The sequence below is a fragment of the Solanum dulcamara genome, chromosome 3 (assembly GCF_947179165.1).
Source record: "Solanum dulcamara chromosome 3, daSolDulc1.2, whole genome shotgun sequence".
NCBI classification, from domain to species: domain Eukaryota; kingdom Viridiplantae; phylum Streptophyta; class Magnoliopsida; order Solanales; family Solanaceae; genus Solanum; species Solanum dulcamara.
In genome coordinates this window covers 78,747,145-78,769,091 of record NC_077239.1, presented here as the reverse complement: position 1 = coordinate 78,769,091, position 21,947 = coordinate 78,747,145, and the positions used below count along the sequence as shown (strand labels likewise).

The following is a 21,947-nucleotide window of genomic DNA, read 5'->3' as shown; positions in this document are numbered from 1 at the left end:
CTTACGTGTTTGCCTATTTTGCTACGCACCTAAATATGATATGTGATTCCTTGGTAGTACCTATACACATTTCTACTCATGTATCGGATTTATTAGAAGTGTATCGAACTAGTGTTGTGACCTTGTTAATTGGGGATGATACATGGGTGGATTTTATCATTCTTGATATGATGGATTTTGATGTGATTTTGGGCATGAATTGGTTATCTCCTTATCATATGATTTTGGGTTGTTATGCCAAGACGGTTACTTTGATTATGCCTGGTATTCCTAGTTTGGTGTAGAGGGTACAATTAACCATGTACCTAAGAAGGTGATATTATTTTTTAGAGCAAGGAGGATGGTAGAGAAGGAGTGTTCGGCTTACTTAGCATACAATTTCGTTTATTTTGGTAGGTACATTTTCAAGAATTAAAAAGCTTGCAATATTGCTTCAATCTTCAAAATATCTCTTATTGGAGGAGTATTAAGTGAATGGCCATAAGTATTTACTATGAAACTATTGTGATAATCTTATTCGAAATTCATATAGATTGGAAGATACATCTTTGGAAAAATAAAAAATAAAAGGTACAACTAATTGCTATAGCAATATCATTTTCACTTTAACAAAGTAACTAATATATATAAATTGGAGAATATAAGAACAATAGGACAAATCTCTAATAAGGAACAAATTAACTTATCATACAAAAGATGTGAAATCTGCTAGACTGAAGGTGAGCCTCTGGCCTATAAATTCTTTATATAGTCCCCATAAGATAGGTGAAGTGCTGGAAAAATAAGATAGTGAAGTTGTCCTCTTTTTAGGTAAAAAATTTATGTTGTTTGACAATAAATATTAACATTTTTTATGTTACTTCCTTTTCAATTTTTTGTTTTTCAGAATATCGACTCATCTAGAACTGATCGAATGTCCTTTATGTAAGGGAGCTCTTCTTGGCTATCAAGAATTCATGATTCATATTGAATCTCATCCGATCGACGAAATGGAGATAGACGTTGTAGAAAGTTCAAACAACCTAAGTGAACCATTACCAAGACCTTCAGAATCAGTCCAACATGTAAGAACCATGAGAAACAAAAGAGCTAATTCACAATCATCATCACCATCACCATCACCGTCATTTCGTCCCTGGGTTAGAGGTAACTTTAGTGATACAAGTGTGTTTGTAAACCAACAGGTATCACTGCTTCTATCGATGCTGATGGCATCATTGTCATATGATGCCCGCTTTATTAGAGGTAACAACGATGGCAGAGATGTGCATACAAATCGACAACTACTACTACCACCACCACAATCATATTGTCCTCTCACAGTTGGAGGAAATGATAATTACATAAGCATGCAAGCAAACCAGTTGCAACAAATGCTTCAACCGATAAGAAGGACCAATGTACGAGGTTTAAATTCAATAGTTATTGACCTAAATGAAACCCCTCCTGAATTTGAAGGACCACATATAAAGTATAGTTGAAATTCAAACATTGGCTCATTTGTGATAAGGAAACTACTGAGGTGGATCTACGCTTAAAGCTTTAAGGCCAAGAGTATCTATGCCTAAAGCATTTGCATCCTTTTTGTTGATCGTAAATTATATTTTTGTTTAAGGTTTATGCTTATTTATAAAATTGTATTCCCCTTAGAAATTTTATATGGCATTCCTTGGAGTCATTGATTTTCTTTTGTGTTATCATTATAAACTAAAATTTAATGTTATATATATTGGTACCATTAACTTCAGAATTTTATGTATCACATAACATTTTTTTCTAAAATAGATAAATTACTGTTTATTAAATAGAAGCCACTGGAATGTCATTAAATGGTACTTGATATAATCATAACTAAAATAAAATTTGTAGTTTGATTGAACAGGATTGACTTATATATAGTTACTCCACCGCATGGATATTCTAGTACATGTATTTAGTATGATTTACATGTATGTGAAATATATAGACTCTCTCACTTACTTTCCTTTTATCTCACACGCTTGTTTGCTCTCTAGTAACTCCCTATGAATATATATGTATTTCAAAGTGATTCAGTAGCAAAATGCATATAACTAGATGTATTCGACTTGAAATTTGAAATGAAATTATTGATTAGTGAGACAATATTTAATTTTTTCAAACTCTAAGGGGAATTAGTATATATGATAGAAATGATTGTAATTAGGTAATTTTTCCTAAATGTATTAGATCGTCACTTCATCACCAAACACAGTCTATTATCAATAAAAACACTGTTCTCCTAATATACAATTATTTATTTATAATATCAACTTTAGTACTTAAAATAATTTTCAACAATTAATGTTTATTAATTACTATTAATTTTTATTCAGTTAAACGGGGCAACCATATTATCAATTTTTCACAATATAATTGCCCCGCTCCACATCATTTTTGTCGTTGGAATATTTCCAGACAATTTACAAGCATCTGTAATATGAAATTTAAAGGGTGTTAGTTGCAATTAAATCTTTACTTGAAGTTAAATTTAACAAGTATTATTAGGTTTTTTTTGTTTATGAATTTGACACTTGTTTACCAAGTAGTAACACATGTAATATTATCTTGTAAATATTTATGTTAGTATTTTCAAATTAAAATTTGAAATTTAAAAAGTTATAAAAATATATCTTTTAATAAAGTGAGATGGGCTAATGCGCGCCGCAGTCTACATAGTGATGGATTGGGCATGTTATTTTAAGGCCCATCAAAATGATGGATCAGCCCGACTTGACCCGTCAAATTTCAAACTCCATATGGACTAGCCTCGATGTACTTAACCAATCCATATTGACTACGGTTGTGTATCGGTCGGTTCTATTCAATTTTGAAATTTATCGGTTTGACTTATCGATCATCGATTGGTAGATATGCTAAACCGTTATAGAACCATTAAAATATTAATTTATCGGTTATTGATTTATAGATTATTGATTGTTATTGGTTCGATTATCGATTTAATCGTTAAGATTTGACACACACAAAAAGTTATTGACAATCACTTCGAAACAAGGTGACGACCATATGAACTATGCACATGAGTTGACAAATTGCGTCTTGCTCAAAAGCAAATACTATCACATTGTAGAATAATTGAGACTTTGAGACAGTCAAAATTAAATGTATAAAGTGAAGGACTTTATATATACTAAATGGTATAAATATAATTATTGAATTTACTATCGCATTATCAGTTAAACCATTAAGAAAAAACCTCAAATCATTAAGAACCGATAACTCAATAATTAAAAAAAGTCAAAACCGTTATCAAAACCGCTAAATCAATAACTCATTATCGATAAACCAATAACTTTTTTTTGGTTCCTAAATTGAGTTGACTAATTTTAGTTTATTTTTAAAAAATGTTTTGCTATTTTTCTTTTAATCCTTCTTTTCTTTCCCTTCATTTCCCCGTCATTTCTCATACTTGATTACTTTCTTTCCCTTTCTCCTTTCCCATTACTCCATGAACCCAAGAATTTTATACAATATTAAAATTTAACACAACTCCACAATGAACTTCAGAATTTAGTACAACTTCACAATGACCCTAAAACTTTACACAATTCTAAAATTTTATAAAACCTTAAAAAAAAAATTACCAAATAAATCACACTGAAATTGAAGTATCTATTTAGTTTTGATTTTAGAATCCTAATTTTAATATTTTTTTAATCTCTCTTAAACTTTACTCATTTAATTAAAATCATCACTACCTCTATCCCTATTTATATGTCATAGTTTGAATTTCGAGAGTCAAACCTTTTTATTTTGACCGTATATTCAAACATACAATCTTTAAGATTTTTGAAATAATATGTACATATTTAGAAACTACATAAAAAATATTATACATCATAAAAATTAACAATTTAAAATATTTAATAGTATACCAATAAACTGCGGTCAAATTTTTTCTTGTTTGACTCTCAAAATCCAAACTCTGTCATATAAATTGGGACATAAAGGGTGATTAATTAAAATTACTAATAAAAATCACAATTAGATTAGGTGGATAAAATTAGCCACGTGAAGTGTCATTTGACACTCTTTTTTTTTTTTTTAAAAAAACAAACTAATATGGAGCGTGAACAAGACGCATCAGTAACTAATTATCAAGGTGTGTTTTATTACAAAGGAAGTGATAGTTTAGGTAGGTAAAGAGAATAACTGATAGTTGAACTATGAAACTCACGAAAAAGTTTGACTAAATATTTCCTCTTTCGGAAGGAAAATAAAAGAATTACTATAATTCTATTATTGTATTTAATCTAGTTCTAAGATGTAAAATCAATTCAGTGTTACAAAATTAAATAGTCTGTAACTTAACTTCAAGATTACAATTTTCTTTTTACAGAAGGAAAATAAAAGATTGACCATAATAATATTGTTATGATATTTAATTTTAAATTTTGTTTTTATCTCTAAATTAAAGTTCATTTATGTAATAAATCACAATACTAATTAAACTCTTAGCTAGAAAAGGCAAAAGAAAAAGAGAAACAAAATATGATAAATGTTATATAAATTATTGTTTTGGAAATTTATTGAAAAGAACAATATAATTCTTTAAATAGAAAAATAATTAATTTTTTTAGATTTTATTTGTGAATGTGTCATATAACATTCATGGTATAGTCAGTCATATTAAATTACGTACCTATTACTTTCTTTTCAGTGTGTTATCATTCTCCCTGCAATAGAAAGTCTAGATTGTAATTTCATCTTTCTTACAATTATAGAAATTACTCTTATAAATATAAAAGCATTCTTTATTTTTTTAAAAATTTTATAAAAAATCAAAACTAGACAAATAAATTGAAACAAGTGAAATATTATTTTATCATCCCAAATTCATACAGTAATGCATGAATAAACAAAAATTAGTACATATAGTATTTGTACTTATCATCCGTTACTTTTTACTTTTGACCTTAAATTTTGCCGATGATGTAAATGCTGGTAACTAAGTGAAATTCAATTATTATTTCTTCCTTTTCTGCAGCATTTGAAACGAAATAGTCGATAAAATCTAAGATGAAGAAAGTGGTGATGCTCTTAGATTGCATCTGCTAGTTTAATCCTTGATCCATCTATGTGTCTCCTAAGTCGCACTTGGAATTTGATTAAATTCAACAGCAAATGGCGAAATTTTAGTGATCTTCTCAATCTAATGAATGAGGAGTCCACTATCCATCCACCCAGAATATGTTTAAAATAAAGATTACTATGCCTCCAGAAGTATAAGATGTTTTCTCCTCGTACGATTGATTTGAGGTTTTGTCTTTATATAACATTCTATTTAAGAAATGACAATTTGATCCATAAAATGATCAAAATAATTACTCATTTTTAAGATCATAGTTTAATTTCCAAGAGGTATTCATTCCTACCTTTGCGAACCTATCCCCTTAAGAAAATTCAGCTAATATCACGTGAATCGATTACCTACATATCAATTAAATTGATAAAAACAAATAGTTGCTTAAATTCCTTTTGTTAACATGACTATATCAAACATTTTTTTTCCTTTTTTACTTTTAAAGTAAACTATTGATTCCATCTCTCATGGCTTAAGATAATGTAGTATTTAAGATAATGTGCACGAATTTAATTTTTATTTATTGCTAATACAAAAAAAATTAAAAATAAAAATAAAAAAAAGTGACTGGCTCCAATAATTTATTCACCCTCTTTTTCAGGTTAACATCTCATGCTTAGTATAGATATAGTCATTAGTTTAATCTTAAACTATTTTAATATAAAAGAACATCTTTTTACCCCAATTTTTTTTAACTTTTAAATGTGGTAAAGATTTATTTTCTATCTTTAAAAAATCATCTTTCATTCTTCTATTATTATCATTTGATATTTAGTAAATTGCATTTATAAGTCTTAAAACTTTCTAGATATAACACCATTATATTTAAACAAGACAAAACAGAATAAATTTCTATTCCCAAAAACAAATTTTGTCTCTCTCTAAACATTTTATATTGTCAAAATCTTGTAGTTTATATAAAATCTCTTTAACATCATCAAAAACCAAAGTCCAGTGCCTCATATCAATAATAAAATTGAAAGGTGAAAACATGGGCTTTAAGGATTTTCAACTCAAGGTAGCCAAGGTATATATGCTTCTTCTTTTTTTTTTTTGTTAATCTATAGGCATTTTGTTTAATCTCTTATACTTTAATTATCATTTATCAATAACTTTTTGAAGCAAAAACAAAATGAAATCTATGGAAAATTTGATTTTTCTTTAATTGTTTTACGTAAAATGCACTCAATTACCCTAATTTTTAATTTTTAAAATTCCTTATAAAGTTCTAAGCTAGCATAAATCTATCAAGGTTTTAATAATGGTTTGAAATTATTGTTATATGTTACAATTCAGAGTACTAGGCAGAAATCACATGGCTATAGGTGCATCCACGAGCTAGGGTATCAGAAGGAGTTCATTTGTTATTTTTACGTATATAAAGTAGATGTTGAATTTCCTTAGCTTTTTTCATAATTTTGAATCTTGACTCGGTAAGGCGTTTGTCATGTAACCATGCAACATTTTTCAATTTCTAAGTCTGTTTTTTTTATAGAAACTTCGTCTGAAAAAATTTCTTGGCAAAGGAGGAGGAAACAAGAAGAAAGGATCTGGAAATGGAAAAAGACTTTCATGGATGATGCCAATAACTCATGGATACTATGTGGCGGAGGAAAGACGCGGCGGATCACGGCCACAAACGCCTCAAAGTAACAAGGTAGAGTGTGATAAAGTGGTGGTTCAAAGGGAACAAGTGGAAGAACAAGAGTGGTGGTTTTATGGTGTTTTCGACACAAGAATTGGGAGCGGAGTTACCAAGTACCTGCAGACTCATTTGTTTGACAACAATCTTAACGAGGTAATTAACAAAGAACATGAAAATAACATACTATTTTTCACCATTTTCTTGTGTTTTGTTACTTTACAATTTAACATAGATGCAATCGTTGCTTATTTTGTCATTTAGGTAAAAGAAGCATGGAAATAATATGTTCTTTAGGATTCCTACCTTCACCTTTTTCTTGTGTTGTTTTGTTTTGTCATCTTGTGTTTGTCATACTGCTGCTTGCACAATAATTTCTTTATCTGATTAAAAGTTGAATTGATCTGGCCTAATGATCAATAAATGGGTTAAGAATTATGAGGTTTTGGGTTTAAATTTCAGTAGAGACAAAAAAGCACTAGGTGATTTCTTCTCATTTGTTTAGTCTTGGTGGACAAAATTATTTGGTACCTATTGTTGGTGGGAGGTGGCAGGTTGTGGCAGAGTAAGAATTTTTACTAATGGGGTTCAAAAGAAGTAAACACACGAACTAGACGAAGGACGTTCAACATATATAAACTAATTTTAACCATGTATAAATGGTGTAATAATTTTACATCTAAGGGGGTTCGAATGAACCTCATAGGCCCAAGTTGGTTCCGCACCTGGTGGCAGATATCCCGTGGAATTAGTCGAGGTGCGAGAAAGCTGGCCAGACATCACTTTTTATCTCAAAAAAAAAAAAAGTTGAATCAAGGTTTACACATAAAGATGGGTTTATTTAATCCCATAAATCTTTCTTCTCAAATTGTTTTTATCTGTTTAAGCTTGAGTCAAAATTTTCATCTGTATGTCACAAAGATGTTACACATTTAAAAGTCTGTGCAACCTAGGTTGGTATATATTTACAACAATATGTATATGTAGACACACACAAAATTGATTATCTTTTACAAAGTTTTGAAGCTGGAAAAAGAAGCATTTTTCGCATAGCTTGCTCATAGTGCAGGTCTCACTCGTATAATATCGTATTTGGCCAGACTCACTCACTCACGTACTCCTTATCGTGTATATTGTATTTAGCCGGGCTTACTCACTCCCCAGCTCCTTATTGTGAATGTTGTATTTGGCCAAACTCACTCGCCTACTCCTTATCAATCTATATTTAATACTTCCATCTGCTTAATTTAAAGGACAAGAAGAATGGAGCCGTAAGCTCCTATGTTATGTGTGTGAGTTAGTTGCATTGAAAATTTTTAAAAAGCCCTCAATGATAATCAATATGATCACGTATGAGAGGTCATTTTGATTTAACTATCGCACTATTTTATTGTAGTTGTTATTTCCCATCATGCTTTGCTTTTGTCATGCTTTCTATAGTATATGCTTTGATATGTTTTTCCTTGAGTCGAGAGTCTATCGGAAACAACCTCTCTACCTCCCAAGGTAGGGCTAAGGTATTTGTATACACTACTCTCCCCAGACCCCACTTATGGATTACACTGGGTATGTTATTGTTGTTGTAAGCGTATAATATGGAAAATTAGTTAGAGGTGCTTAGCTCATTTTGTGTGCCTATTTTCTTACAGTCACAGATGAAGAAGAATAGCAAAGAAACATTGAAAAAGGCACATGTTCATGCAAAAGCTAAGGTCAGGGAAACAGAGAAACTAGAAAGCACCTGGAAAATGGGTTCAGCTTCTGCATTAGTCATCAACGGAGAGAGGCTAGTACTCGCAAACATGGGCGAATACAAAGCTGTAGTATGCAGAGACGGCGAAGCTTTTGAAATTAACAGAAGGCAACAGCAAACAACAAAGCCACATTGGTCTCATAAGCTCTTCCCAGGTATGACATAATAATATATCATCCTTTTTTACCTCCTTGTGAAATTTCCTTTTGATGTAGAAAGAACTATAGCTGAGTTTATTGTTTTTTGGTTCGTATCAGGTGTCAAACGCTTATCTAAAGCTGGAGTTGATAAGCCTTCTAAAAGGTCGGAAGTTCTTGTTGGTTCTGAAAGAATTGATCGCGATACTGAATTTGTTATCCTAGCAAGTCCTGGCATATGGGAGGTAAGTTCAAAATCCAACATTAAACCCAAAGAAAAGAAGAATTAATTGTCAAAAACACACCTAAAGTTTCCTGTTTTTTCAAGATTTATACCTGAACTATCACCAACTATTATCAAAACACACATCAACTATCAATTGTTCGCTTTTCCTACCTGAACGATGGAAACTCACACACCTGATAGTTCAGGTTTGAAACTCGAAAAAAGGAAATACCTTAGGTGTGTTTTTGATCTTTCACTCGAAATGAAAGAGACAAACCTTTGTGGCAACTGTTGATTTCTGATTGTGAAACTTTTTGACAGGTAATGAAGCAGCAAGAAGCAGTGAACCTGATCAGGCATTTGGAAGATCCACAAGAAGCTGCTGAATGCTTAGCCAAAGAGGCTATAAATAGAATGAGCAAGAGCAATGTTTCTTGCCTTATCATTAGGTTTGAGTGATGCAGAAATGAGAAAGGTTGTGTAGAACTTACTAGCATTTCTGAATGAAAGAAACTACACCTTTCAACTATACATACTCTGTAATGAGTGATCCTTCCCATTTACAGAACCGGGAAGTTATCCAAATACATATTAGGAGTAATATATTTTTAGCATATTAAGTTTGCTTTTTCAAGCAATACTTCTGTAAGCTCAAGCTAGGATCTCAGAACTAGTTTTGGCAATGTCAAGAAACAAGAATTTCTGGATTATTACTTTTCTCTTCTTCTTTTTCTCACTCCAATTATTCTGTTTATCATATTTTACTAGATGATGCACTCTAGATATCCTCTGTTAACTTACTCTTTTCGCTTCTCTTACGAAACAGACTTAAGATATGGGCAGTGAAGATTCATATAGTCAATCGGAATGTAAGTAGTTGTTGTAGTATATTTTTTTTCCACTTTAATCCTTTCCAATATGCTTTTGGCCTTAAACACCTTGAAGCATAAGGTCAAACAACAATAACATATACAAGTGGGATCTGAAGATGATAAGATGTATGTGGGGTAAATAGGTTGTGTTACTAATAGACTCTCGGCTCAAGAAAAAGATTTTTCCAAGCATATTTGAAATAAATGCAAGAGACAAAAGCTATGATGGAAATATTAAAGAAAAAAATATATTGACAGCTAAAAGTAGCAAATATAACAAAACAAAAAAGAAACAACAATAGTAATAAAATTGAAGGATGGGAAAATGCTAGTATAATAATAATAATACTAGGAAGGGATTAATAGGTGCTCCAAATTAGAACCTTACTCTACCACTGAGAAAAGAAAACGCTCGATTACCTACTAACCATCTACCCTAATAATCGACATCCATGCTCTCTCCTATTTAAGTCCTCTATGAGTTGAAGATGTGTTTATCCTGTCTAATTACCTCTCCCTAATTCTTCCTTGGTCTACCTTTAGCTTTCCTTAAACCTATCACCGCCAACATCTCACACTTACATCTCACACTTCCTTGCTAGGACACATCGCGCTCCTCCTTTTACATGTTTGAACCATCTTAGTCTCACTTCTCGTATATTGTCCTCCATAGAGACTACCTCTCACCTTGCTCCACATATCTTTGTACAATGAAAACCAGTTCATCACCCCTTATATGCAAAGAAACTAAAATGAAGCAGCTTTAGTATAATTGCCTTGTTGAAGAGAATTTTATTTCACTCGCGAATAATAATTTGAAGACTCAAATTTTCAAGAGCTCAGTCAATGGGGACTGTTTAATTCATTTTTCTATGGATGGTCAAAGAAAATTCAAAATGAATGCCAGTAGAGTGTTGATACTTTGAAGCAGTAAATATACAGTAGGAACTTGCAAAATTTTCACTGCAAAACACCCAATATCAAATCCAAACTGTAGAGTACATTGAAAGGTGACATACAGTCGAAGGTATATACATTTCTCATCTTAATACCACACATCTTTACAGTAACTAAATTTGAGGGAAAAAAACTGTTTTGGGAAGTCTATAAAAAGTCGTGACAAATCACACCTCCAGCTACAACCGTGGGAGCACTTGAATAATCTTGATAATGCTGTCACCTTTTTTCACTAGTCTTGCTTCGGAAGGGAGACAACAAAGAGAGGCGAGCTGTATCCAAGCGTAAACACCTCTCAGTTCCTCATTCATCAATATAAATAATAAACATGTAAATCTTGCAGAAAACATTAAATCTTACACTTCTGAGAAACATTGCCAGCTGTAGGGGTTTCATCTTGGGAGATCAAATTCTTCAAAGTGAAAACTGGAAGAGACAAGGTATAAGGTCAGTTTACAGATATTGACGAGCAACAAGGGAGAACAAATTATTGTGAATTCCACACGTGAGGCGGCGTGTTGAGAATATAATAAAGTACGTTAAAAGTGTGCTCTCTCTAACAGCTTAAGCTTTGAGATGAGACGGTCACACACTTCAACACATGAATTTCAATTGTGCAGATGGAGTTAGAGCTAAACATTCAGGATTAACTCATAGTTGTCCATTGAGTCATTTAGAGTACATACACATCAAAGAAATCTTCCCAAAACTGGGCATGCTGCTGAAAGACATGCCAGCCAAGAACTGCTTCACCCATTCATCTCAACTGACAACCCAACAGTACTAGTCCCCTACCCTTACACCACTCCTGTCCAATCACAAACAGTTCTCGATTAAACTCGTTTTCTTCTCTTTTTATATCTTATTACTTGTCCTCTTGTTTCTGATTTTGATGATCCCTATTTGGCAAAAAGTAACACACAGCGCTAATTAAGAATTTGGTTTGCACCAAAAAAGAGTAAAAAAAATTAAGAATTTGGTATCTAAGACCAAAATCAAGCAAAGACACCATCCCTGCCTTGCTGCAGGCGCAAATGATAGCTGGTCATAAACTTCATTTTGGATTTATAAGAAAACCATTATTTATTTTTGGATAAGAAGATCTTTATAGGAAATTATTCCAGACCTTGTCCTCCATAATTTCAAAAGGTAATGTGTTATCGATGTTTACAACTACAGCTATCAAATTAAGAGATTTGAAAGATCGTTACCTTCACTAGGCAAGGAAGCATTTGTGGCACTGTCATCCTGCTTGCTGCTATTCGTGCTTGCACCATTTGATTCTGCTCCTGCAGAGGTGTGGTTCTTCTTTCCAAACCTCAGGAGGCGTTTAAAACCTTTTGGTGATTCCTTCACTTGAGTCCTTTCTGCAGCTTCTGGATTGTTATCTACTCTAACAGTGTGAATATCAGGTGCATGAGCTTTGGCAATTTCTTTAACTGTTGATCCCATGTCTGAGCTCGACGGGGGTGCTTTGACAAAATCCAAGTTTCTGGTACAAGGGTCCTCTATAGATGAGACACGAGCATACGGAGCACGATAAACAGTACTTCCGATATTTGCAAACTTGGGTGTGTCATCTGCATAACTTGTCGCTGTCTGCAAATATAAAGGTGGAAGATTCAATTTCTACAGTTCCATATGTTCAAGATAATTCTGTTTCTAATTTTTGAGAATGAACATGTAATGTTAATTCAATAAGAACTCAAACAAGCGAAGCAGAAATTAAAACTTTTACCAATTAAACATATGTTAATGAGAATAACCCCATGGGGAACCATGAAAAGCATAAAATTAAATCCACTGGCAGATAAATGATTACAAATATCCATACGAGCACAACTATACATGCAAATATATGATTTCTCTCCTTTATTAGTAAGTCTTGCTTAGGTGTATATTCTAAGTTTTCCAGACAAGGCTGCTAGATCGGGGAACATTTTTAATGAAGAAAATCAGGGACATTTATCTTCATAATCTACTCATGGTTACTATAATTACCATATGATCAACTGAGATAGTAGTCACTGAACTGGAAGAAATTTTAGTAATTGCGTGGTGGAAATGGAAACATCAAAGAGTACAAGCTCTTAATTTTACCAAATTCTAGTAGCCCTACCTCATGGGAATTCGACAGCTCTTGCAGTCGGCTAGGAACAGGAGCTCTGATAAATCCTTCAAAGGGTGACGGTGGGTCACGTGTAGAGGCGTAGTCAGTTTTCTCAACACTGCTAATGTTGTCAGATTCTTCCACAACCAAGTTCTCTGATGATGAATTAGGAACAGCCAAAGCGGGCTTCTTCTCCTTCTCAAGCATAACAACAGTTTTCTCAATAATGTTTTCATCTAGATCATTCTTGTATGATTCAATGCCTCCGGATGCTACAGAAGGTCTGTCATTCATCTTCTCCGCAGCTGGTTTGTTTTGTGGTAAATCTGACGACTCTTTGGTGGTTCTAATTTTCAGCTCAGGAAGAGTTGCAGCCTTCTTTTTGTCAAGGTCTATGATGGCAGATATTTTCTTGCTCTCTGGTACATCAGAACGCTTTGTCTTAGACACTGCTTCAGCACTCCGAGGCTTGGGCTTTGATACGAGCTCAGCACTTTGTGCCTTCCGTAAAGTACCAGGCTTGCTGCTGATTGCTTTGGGCTCTGATAATCTTCTTAGTCGTGCCATGGATGCCTTTGAATCAGGTGTAACATCATTGTTTTCTTTTTTTGGTTCAGACAAGGAGGACGCTGATCTACTCAATTTGTTACCTGCCAATTTGCTTCCATCAGTTGATTTGCTGGCTTTAGAGCCCTTTTGCACATCATTTGACCCCAACGAAGTCTTTATTTTGGTTCTTTGCAATGGTGACGAGGATCCAGGCTCTGAGTCACTGAACTTAGATCCCCTGAAGGTGCCAGGAGAGCTTTTTGCTGGCAATTTTCTTGTTTGGGCTGTTGGTGCTGGAGAGTGACCAGCACTGGAGCCACCTCTGGATGCAATTCTCTTTTGCCTTTCCAGTTTTAATGCTTCAATGCGCTTTTGGTCTGCCTCTTCCTGCAAAATTTTAAAGTTCCACCTATTAAACTCTTAAAGAGAATATATCATAAACAGGTTCGATTTCCCAGAAACAGTGCCGGCTCTATGCTTTAACAAATAAGGCATATGCCTTAGGCCCCCATTTTTTCAGGGGCCTCAAATTTTTACCAAGAATAAATTATATTTTGGTATTTTTGTAGAAAAAAAATTATTATTTATAATAAAAAGTATAATTCTTTAAAAATTTATATTATTTTATTCTCTTTAACCCCTTTTCAAATAAAAGAAATCAAGAAAACATTGTTTTGCCTTCTTACATTTTATCCTTTTGTACTTTCTTTAGTCAAATCTTTGATAAGATAGTGTGATACTCGGATCAAAAATAAGCATTAATAGCTGAAAAGTAATGAACAAAGTGAATTGCAAATTCTCTTCTTTTTTTTTTAATTTCTTCTTAGATTTTCAAGCAATATGACAAGAAGTATGTTAAAAGTGGGGTATTCCAAGTTATCACCTTCTTGAATCAAATTCTATGATTATAACTCTTTATTTTTATCTAAAATTTCTCAACTTATTACTTATAAAATTATGTTAACGATACATATAATGACTGTCTCAGTAAAAGGATGTTTTTCAACGTTGAATTGGTAAAATCTTACCTAAACTAATAATTGGAAAAAAAATCCGAAGAAATCATTTATGAAAAAATATCAAGTAATAATTTGCATCTAAAAAGCTAGAAGATACATTTTAAAAATAAATACATATAAAGTATATTTAGATTTTAGACCTCTAATTGAAATTTCGCTTTAGGCCCCCATAATTATGTTGAGCCGCCCCAATATCAAGCTATATAAATCACTAATATTGTGTAATGTGGGAAAGGGGAGAAAAGTAAGAAAAAGTTAAGTCAGTGTACCTTTTCTTTTTTCATCTTCTGGATATCAGCTTTGAAGGATCTTATCCTCTCAGCGCGTGCTCGTGCATCATCCAAAGGACTTGACTTTGACATTTTTCCTTTTCTTATTGGTCCTCCACTCCTTTTCTTGTCCGAAGTATCAACAGTAGCTTTTGACCTGCGATCTTTCTCTGATTTTTTAGCACCTTCCTTAACATCATTGGAGACTCCATTCTTTCTTTTATCCTTTGAAGAAGAACTTTCAATGCAAACTTGCATTTCATAGTCCAAAGCAGGGTCATAGACACCCAACCTTTTTTCTGTTCCACGCTCAGCTATCAAGCTAAAATCATTAGGCTCGTAGCTCATAATTCCAGCAGAGCTGTTTTCTGATTTTTGATGCGCCGATGGAAGCTCAGAGTCCATGTTAATGGCAGTTCTACCTTCTGGTCCATTATTCAACGACATTGACCTAAAAGGTACTACAAAAGACTCATCAGTCATATCATGTGAGGAAGCTTTGTCTAGCTTATTAGTATGCTCATATGCATTTACAGCAAGAGGATCTAATGAATTTCTCGGCCCTGAATGATTATCTCGACCATTTAACATAAATTCATCATTTGCAGTTCTACGCATGACTTTTCTCCCATTTTTCTCAGTGAAGTGCATGTCCATCTGGTCACCAAGTCCTTGGCCATTGTCATATCCTCTGCTAGAAAGTAGAACTTCACCATTAGAACCCCTGGATATGCGAGACATCTTCGCACCAACTGTATGCATATCACTCAACCTATCCTTCATTTCAATGTCGTCTTGGGCACCAATAGCCAAAGGATCATTGGTAATGGCATTTTTTGGTCTCCTCCTTGCATCTTTCTCCATTGCGAACATGCCATCTTTGTCAGCATGATTTTCTTCTTCATTACCTTTCAATAAACAATTTTGAAATGCCAGCCAGTGCCCACCATCAGCTTCCTTCTCACAAACAGTGCCATCATCATATAAAATTGCTTCAGTGCGGCTTCGTCTTGATTTTGATGACCGTGAAGTTTCTTTCTTCACCAGATTGTGACTGCTGCCTTCTAGATCTTCACTATCAGCATCGTTTTCCGAACCAGAAGCTGCTTCTGATTCGCTATCACTAGAGTTCTTTGCTTTAGAAGTGATATAATTAATGTTACGTATAACAACCTTTCCTGATTGATTTTTCCTAGACCGACCAGACTTCTTTCTTTGACTATACGACCCTTCATTGTCCATTTCTTCATCCTCCTCTGAATCACTGTTGCTCTCTCTCCTATCCGAAGACTGTCTTTTCTGTCTACTCTGTGGAGTGACACTCGTTCGAGAGTCTTCCATTCCTGGATAAGGAGGTTGATAGAGATGTCCATTTCCTGGATAAGCTGGATAGTAAGGTACTCCTTGCATGGGATATCCTTGAAAAGCAGGTAAGGCAGAGGGAGGAGAATGCATCGGCCAGTGTGGAAACATTGGATGCAAAAATTGATATTGTTGCTGACCATTTGGACTTTGTTGATCCACTGGAGGCCTTTCCCCTATATTGCAAAAGAATATATCAAAACTTACCAACTCTCTCAAGAAGGCACATGTTGTACAAATATATAACATGCCTAAATCATCCTACTCAATCCTCATAAACCATAAGATTATATCCAAGGTCAGAACTGAAAGAGAAACGAAAACTAGAACCTCGATGAATAAAAGAATGTATGTGATTATATTTCACAAGTCATCCAATAATTTTTAGGGAAAAACCCTCTAAGAATCTCCAGAAAAGTGTCTAGAATTGCTCAGAGAACAGATTCTGGCACAAGGTTATCTTGACCATCCCTTGCCAGTAATTTTCCATAGAGCTTAAAGTTGAATGAATTATCAAATTAGGCTAGGTTACTAAAACCCTCCAGAAGACAATAAAATATGGCCTCGCCCAGATTCCTATATGATGAGCAAGTTATGATAAGGGTACTCTTCAACTTTATTTGTTTCGTTACCTGAATTACCATCTGTGCTTGATTTCACATAATTCTCAGAAGCCATCTCGCTGTTGGAATCAAACTGCTTATTAGCAATATTAGAGAGCAGAATTCCAGATGCATTCGTTGCAGCAATGTCTAATTGATTTTCCATTGCTTCTGCAGCTTCAATTTCAACCCATTGTCCATTTTCATGCTTTTTCTTCCACAGTTCCATAAATCTTACACATGCATCTCTGCCACATGAAAACATATAAAGAATCATAGTATCACATTTTGCGATGTTTATTGAATTAACCTTTTGTTTGTGATTCTTCTAGGAAGTAGAAGTTGCTGCTGGTTTACCTTAAGCGTGAGGCACCAAAAGATTCGGAAAATGATACCATCTGTGTCATACGATCAATATCAAAACCAGCAGCTACAGCACGAGCAAATGCCATTCCTTGTTCTTTTTGAAGCACAGACTTGCGAGTCTCCAGGACCTTCAGAAACTGTACTCTGGATAAGAAAAATCAATCAAAATCCATTCGAGCTATTACTAAACTTGAATAATTTGGCTTTTCATATATGTAGCAAGCCCAGAGGAACACCATATAAGTTTCTGGAGATTCCTTAAGGCCTATGAAACCAATAACAAACTGAAGGAAACTTCAAAAGCATGAGCATAGGCTGGTGACATACTACTTATGTCAATACTAAAAGTGGAAATTTAAGATGAGCGAATCCTGCCTTTATTTTGACTGCCCCAGGTTAGAGGCTAATGAGCTTGAACACGCCAAGATAATATGCAGTATTGAAACAAGCCGACATACGCACAGACTAAAGCGCTGCATACAAGGATTTGATTCAAAGTGGAGAATCATGAATGTTGACATACAACTAAGAGAAATAACCAACTATGCTAGGTTAGAGATCCTACTTTCAACTTTATCAACAAAACATATCCTAGTTCTTCTCAATATGACCGTAGGGATTTCACTGATATACTTCCTAACATTATGACTACCAACAAAGCGCACAGGTGGATCAGGATATTAACTTGATGGGTTCAACCTTTATTCTTAGTACTGAACCACTATACTTTTAAATTTATGGGTTTAGAGTAAAGTATTTGTTGAAATTTTACAGTTTTTCACATGTAACTATGTTCCGTGTCAAAAGTATGAGTTTGGTTGAACCTGTAACACTAAGGCTACATTCGCCACTGACAAAAGGAACAGAGATGTAAAAAAGAATCTGTAAAATTCTTCTACTTGATAAATCATCAACAAATCCTAATCCACACCGAGGATGAAATGAGAGCACAGTCCCCAGTGTAATTTCAACGAATACAAAAATCTTCTGAAATGATTTGCCACTCACATACCTTGAATTTTCTTCCTGCGAATCTGTTTGAGGTTGATGTTCCCCCGGCTGCCCGAAAAATAAACCAGATAAGGGAAAATGCATAATGTGTGCAACATTTGAAAGAATATAACACGCCCAGTCACCTTGTAAAGGACAATAGCTTTCTCCTCATTGACCTCCGCTGTAGATTTAGTACCTGGCCGTAATTCAGTGTTTTTCAGTACCTTGTGTCATAAACTAGCAATTACACATAACACTGGAGGATAAAGCCCTTTGCTACTAAGCTGGTAGAAGAGGGAAGAAGAAGAAAAATTTATTGACCAAAATAAGTAACAAACTTGCAATGCCTAGATATCGATATCAAAAGCAGTATTTCCTTGCAAAATGGAGGAATCAATCAATGAGCAATAGAAGGAAAAAAAAAAAAAGTGGAAAGAGTTAAATTAGCCCAGAAACTAAGACCATAAAGTTTGAGAAGTACCTGCAAAGTTGCCTGATAGTTTTGCTTCTTTGTATTCAACCTGTTAAAAAAAAATTGTTGGAATGACATATTGACAATCAATGACACATGAAATTTCTGAAGGTCAAGTAAATACTTACTGTCCCTTGCCCACTATCATTATTTCCCTGAAGGGCAATTGCTTCCTCAATCTGCAAGATCTCAGATTCAACGGTGTAGACCCTTTCCAGAATCTCCGGATTGCTCACAAAGCGGACAAACCTGTTAACAGAAAGAAACACTGGACCAATTCATATTTAAAAAACACTGGACTGATATGTTTCTATACCATTATCACACTCGTATTCTCTTTTTAAATCTTTCTCAGTGTCTGTAGGACATGCCAAAACAGCTTAACCTTACAGGGTGTGAAGTTATCATGACTGAACTCCTGAACACTCCAGATTAAACATTTTTATGAAAAATGCTTACAAGAGTTATTTTGGTTTGGCTTGCTGGTTACACAGAAAAGAGGCAACAGTTTCCTTTATCGGTTTGCAACAGGATGGACTGTCCCTAACGAAGGTTCCAACCAATTTAGTGAGAAATGTATATGAAAAAAGTTTATCCCTTTGCACATAAGACATGGGAAACACTCCCAGTTAATAAGCTACAAACATGTAAGATTACATGAAATCAATAACTGGAATTCTTACAATGTCAACACAAAATTGAACAAACCTTTCCACTGTGCCCTTTGTAAACCATGAAACATCAACATGAGCATCTGGTTCCAGCAAAATGGAGTAACCGCCCTTTGCAATTTGATCCTGAGCAGTTCTCAAGTGAGCCAGAAAAGGAGTAAGTAATCCAGAAGCTATTTTCTCTTTCTTGTCATTGGCTATAATGAAAAGATCACACCTGAAAAAAAAATTGATTAGTACAGAGAAACTCAGCAGCTCCACTTTACGTCCTTCAGAAATGCTTTTGCCAGGAAAGACATTACACTCAGCAACATATTTGCTATCCAAAGGCACAATAACCAAATGACTACAGCAATGCCACTCAAAATTCTCGAAATTCTATTATTCAACCACAATATTGGCACCCAGGATCCTATAACGAAGAGACAAGTAGAGAGATAAATTGCATCTGCAGATGCTCTTGATTTTTCAGTTTGCATAAAACTCAACAAAGATAAAACAATAGTAGTAGCTAACTTGGGAGCAGTATTCACATCTATCCAGATTTCAGACACGTTCAACAATCAGACAGCAATGCCATTTCCGTTCAATTAGTAATAAGAGAAAAAACGCAGAAAAACTCTAAACACCTTTGAGGAAATGATGAAAGACTGACTCACTGCATCATATTTTTCATCAAAACCACATATTCCCAGATTGTTGAATTGGATTTTACACCATTAATTCTAAGCGTGACTGCAAAGATATGACACCTGGGTCTAACTCAACCCCAAGAACTAGCTCACAAGGGGAGAATTGCCCAAGTCCATATAAGCAAACCACCAGGCTATTCCCCAACCAATGTGAACTCTAACCCACTCTAATACCCCCACCCCCACTCCCATCATGCCCAAGCCCCCTGGAGCATTGACCGAGAGTCCAAACAGCGTTAGACCTGGCTCTAATACTAAGTAAAGATATGACACATGGACTCAACTCAACCCCAAAAACTCGCTCATGAGAGGAGAGATTGTCATAGTCCATATAAGCAAACCACCAGTCCATTCCTCAACCAATGTGGGGCTCTAACCCACTCTAACAGTGACAAAAAACAGAAAACCATAAGTCAATTAACAACCAACTAAACTTTCAATCTCAGACTAGTTGGATTTTTCTATATGAATCCTCTATATCCATTCTTCTAGATCAGGCCCATTTTGCTCCAACACTGGCAAACAATTCAAGACAAATTTAGTTTGCCCTGAAACTAAACATTCTATAAATCTCACATTTGTCTGACATGACATACAAGTCTCAAAGCAGAAAATATGATCATATATTCAACAAGTTGAACATAATCATCATCAATCATATAACCCAAAGAGATCAATCAACATCCATATAAACAAAGCAACAAATCATTGTAAAACACCAGTACATGAAATATTAACCAGATAAAGACAACATTTTTCAGTATTATTATTGTTATAACCATGTAACTATACCTAGTTCTAGTAGGAGTGAGCTGAAAAACAACTGAGTCAAGTCGAGTACTCGACTTCATGATTCTTGCAGCTCCAATTGCTTCACCACCAACTCTTAGATCTTCAAAATGAGCTTCCAAATCTTGAAACAAAGGAACCTAAAGCTGAATAAAACAAACCCAAATGACCAATCAGTAAAACCTCACTGTTTTCATCATCAAGAAACCTCTTTTACACAAGAAAAACACAAAAGCTCACTTTTTTAGAGAAAGAGAGCAAAAGGGTCTGTAATAGACCAAAAAGATTAAAAGAAACTTCACTTTAATGGTTTGTTTTCATACATTGACACTAACCCAAATCAAAATGTCATTCAACAAAATCAAGATTCTACCTTTACATGCAGAAAACTCACTGACCCATTACCCAATATAGCTCAAAAAACACACAATATGAGAAGGATCCAAAGAAAGAGAGCAACTTTGGATGCCCCACCGGAGAGAAAAATCTAAAAGAACAAGATTCGCCCGTTGGATATTATCGTCTGAGGTGAAAAAAGAGAAAGATCAAGGGTGTTTTAGGTATTTCGTATAAAAAGTGGAGCACTAAAAGATGAGAGGACAAAATGAAGTAGGTGTGATCACAGAACTTTTATGCTTAAAGTGACAAAAATACCCCTGAAATGGAAGTGTGTGTTTTTTCTCCAGTGTGAAAAACCACAGTGAGTGGTGCTAATTTACGCTTAGGAAAATGAGACTCTTTTCTTTTCTCTTTTTTTTTTTGGTGGTGACAGTCAAAGAGGCAGTTGTACATCAATTATATGCACTTAATTTTTGTTTTAATTTATTTATTGAGACAGCTTTAAATATTACTACTACTTTATTTTATGGAGTGTGACATTTAGCTTTACATATTTTTATTAGGCATAATACATAATAACATCCCGCAATTTAAGTTCTATACGATATTTTATATAACGTTTTATATGTATTATGTTATATAAAATATGTGTATTTATTTATTTAATTTTTTATAAATTTAAATATCTATTTATGTATATCTAAAATTGAAATTTATAAATGTCATCTAAAATCAAGTTAAATGACATATTTATATACGATCTATTTCTATTATTAAGAAAATGATCTTGAATTATACTAAGTATATTGTGTAATTGTTATTGTATATCAGACAATCTTGCTCGTGCCTGAATTATGTACATATATATCATTTTTCTTATACGTACATTATATTTGAAGTCTTGGTTAAGATAAATGTTAAAATAAATCAAAATATTTTCTTGATTGAAACAAATTATAGTGTTCTTCCCTTACAAAAATAGCACTGACACACACTAGAAATTGA

At 33.9% G+C, this 21,947-nt stretch overlaps 2 protein-coding genes across 2 annotated transcripts; one reads left to right on the top strand and one right to left on the bottom strand.

Annotated features, from left to right (window-relative positions):
* Window positions 1-989: 989 nt before the first annotated feature.
* LOC129883717 (putative protein phosphatase 2C-like protein 44) lies at window positions 990-9,554 on the top strand. Its single transcript, XM_055958327.1, has 5 exons — window positions 990-1,400; window positions 6,618-6,920; window positions 8,414-8,672; window positions 8,775-8,899; window positions 9,202-9,554. The coding sequence occupies exons 1-5, from the start codon at window positions 990-992 to the stop codon at window positions 9,337-9,339; spliced, it is 1,236 nt and encodes a 411-aa protein (XP_055814302.1). The 3' UTR covers window positions 9,340-9,554.
* A 1,135-nt stretch (window positions 9,555-10,689) lies between these two features.
* On the bottom strand, window positions 10,690-21,283 carry LOC129883153 (COP1-interacting protein 7). The gene is made up of 14 exons (XM_055957750.1): window positions 20,977-21,283; window positions 20,607-20,749; window positions 19,160-19,339; window positions 18,580-18,700; window positions 18,461-18,500; window positions 18,123-18,175; window positions 17,999-18,045; window positions 16,978-17,130; window positions 16,651-16,868; window positions 14,657-16,194; window positions 12,829-13,755; window positions 11,921-12,308; window positions 11,070-11,135; window positions 10,690-10,981 (listed from the first exon to the last, which is right to left on the bottom strand). The coding sequence occupies exons 2-14, from the start codon at window positions 20,663-20,665 to the stop codon at window positions 10,929-10,931; spliced, it is 3,843 nt and encodes a 1,280-aa protein (XP_055813725.1). The 5' UTR covers window positions 20,666-20,749; window positions 20,977-21,283; the 3' UTR covers window positions 10,690-10,928.
* Between the last annotated feature and the right edge of the window lie 664 nt (window positions 21,284-21,947).

Excerpts from the sequence above, each read along its gene's own strand:
- LOC129883717 (XM_055958327.1), top strand. The coding sequence starts at position 990 with ATGGAGATAGACGTTGTAGAAAGTTCAAACAACCTAAGTGAACCATTA. Across the intron at positions 1,401-6,617 it reads AACCGATAAGAAGGACCAAT|AAACTTCGTCTGAAAAAATT; the intron begins GTACGAGGTTTA and ends TTTTTTTTATAG. Across the intron at positions 8,673-8,774 it reads GTCTCATAAGCTCTTCCCAG|GTGTCAAACGCTTATCTAAA; the intron begins GTATGACATAAT and ends GGTTCGTATCAG.
- LOC129883153 (XM_055957750.1), bottom strand. The coding sequence starts at position 20,665 with ATGAAGTCGAGTACTCGACTTGACTCAGTTGTTTTTCAGCTCACTCCT. Across the intron at positions 18,501-18,579 it reads ATGATAGTGGGCAAGGGACA|GTTGAATACAAAGAAGCAAA; the intron begins GTAAGTATTTAC and ends TTTTTTTAACAG. Across the intron at positions 16,869-16,977 it reads TTTGGTGCCTCACGCTTAAG|AGATGCATGTGTAAGATTTA; the intron begins GTAAACCAGCAG and ends TTCATGTGGCAG.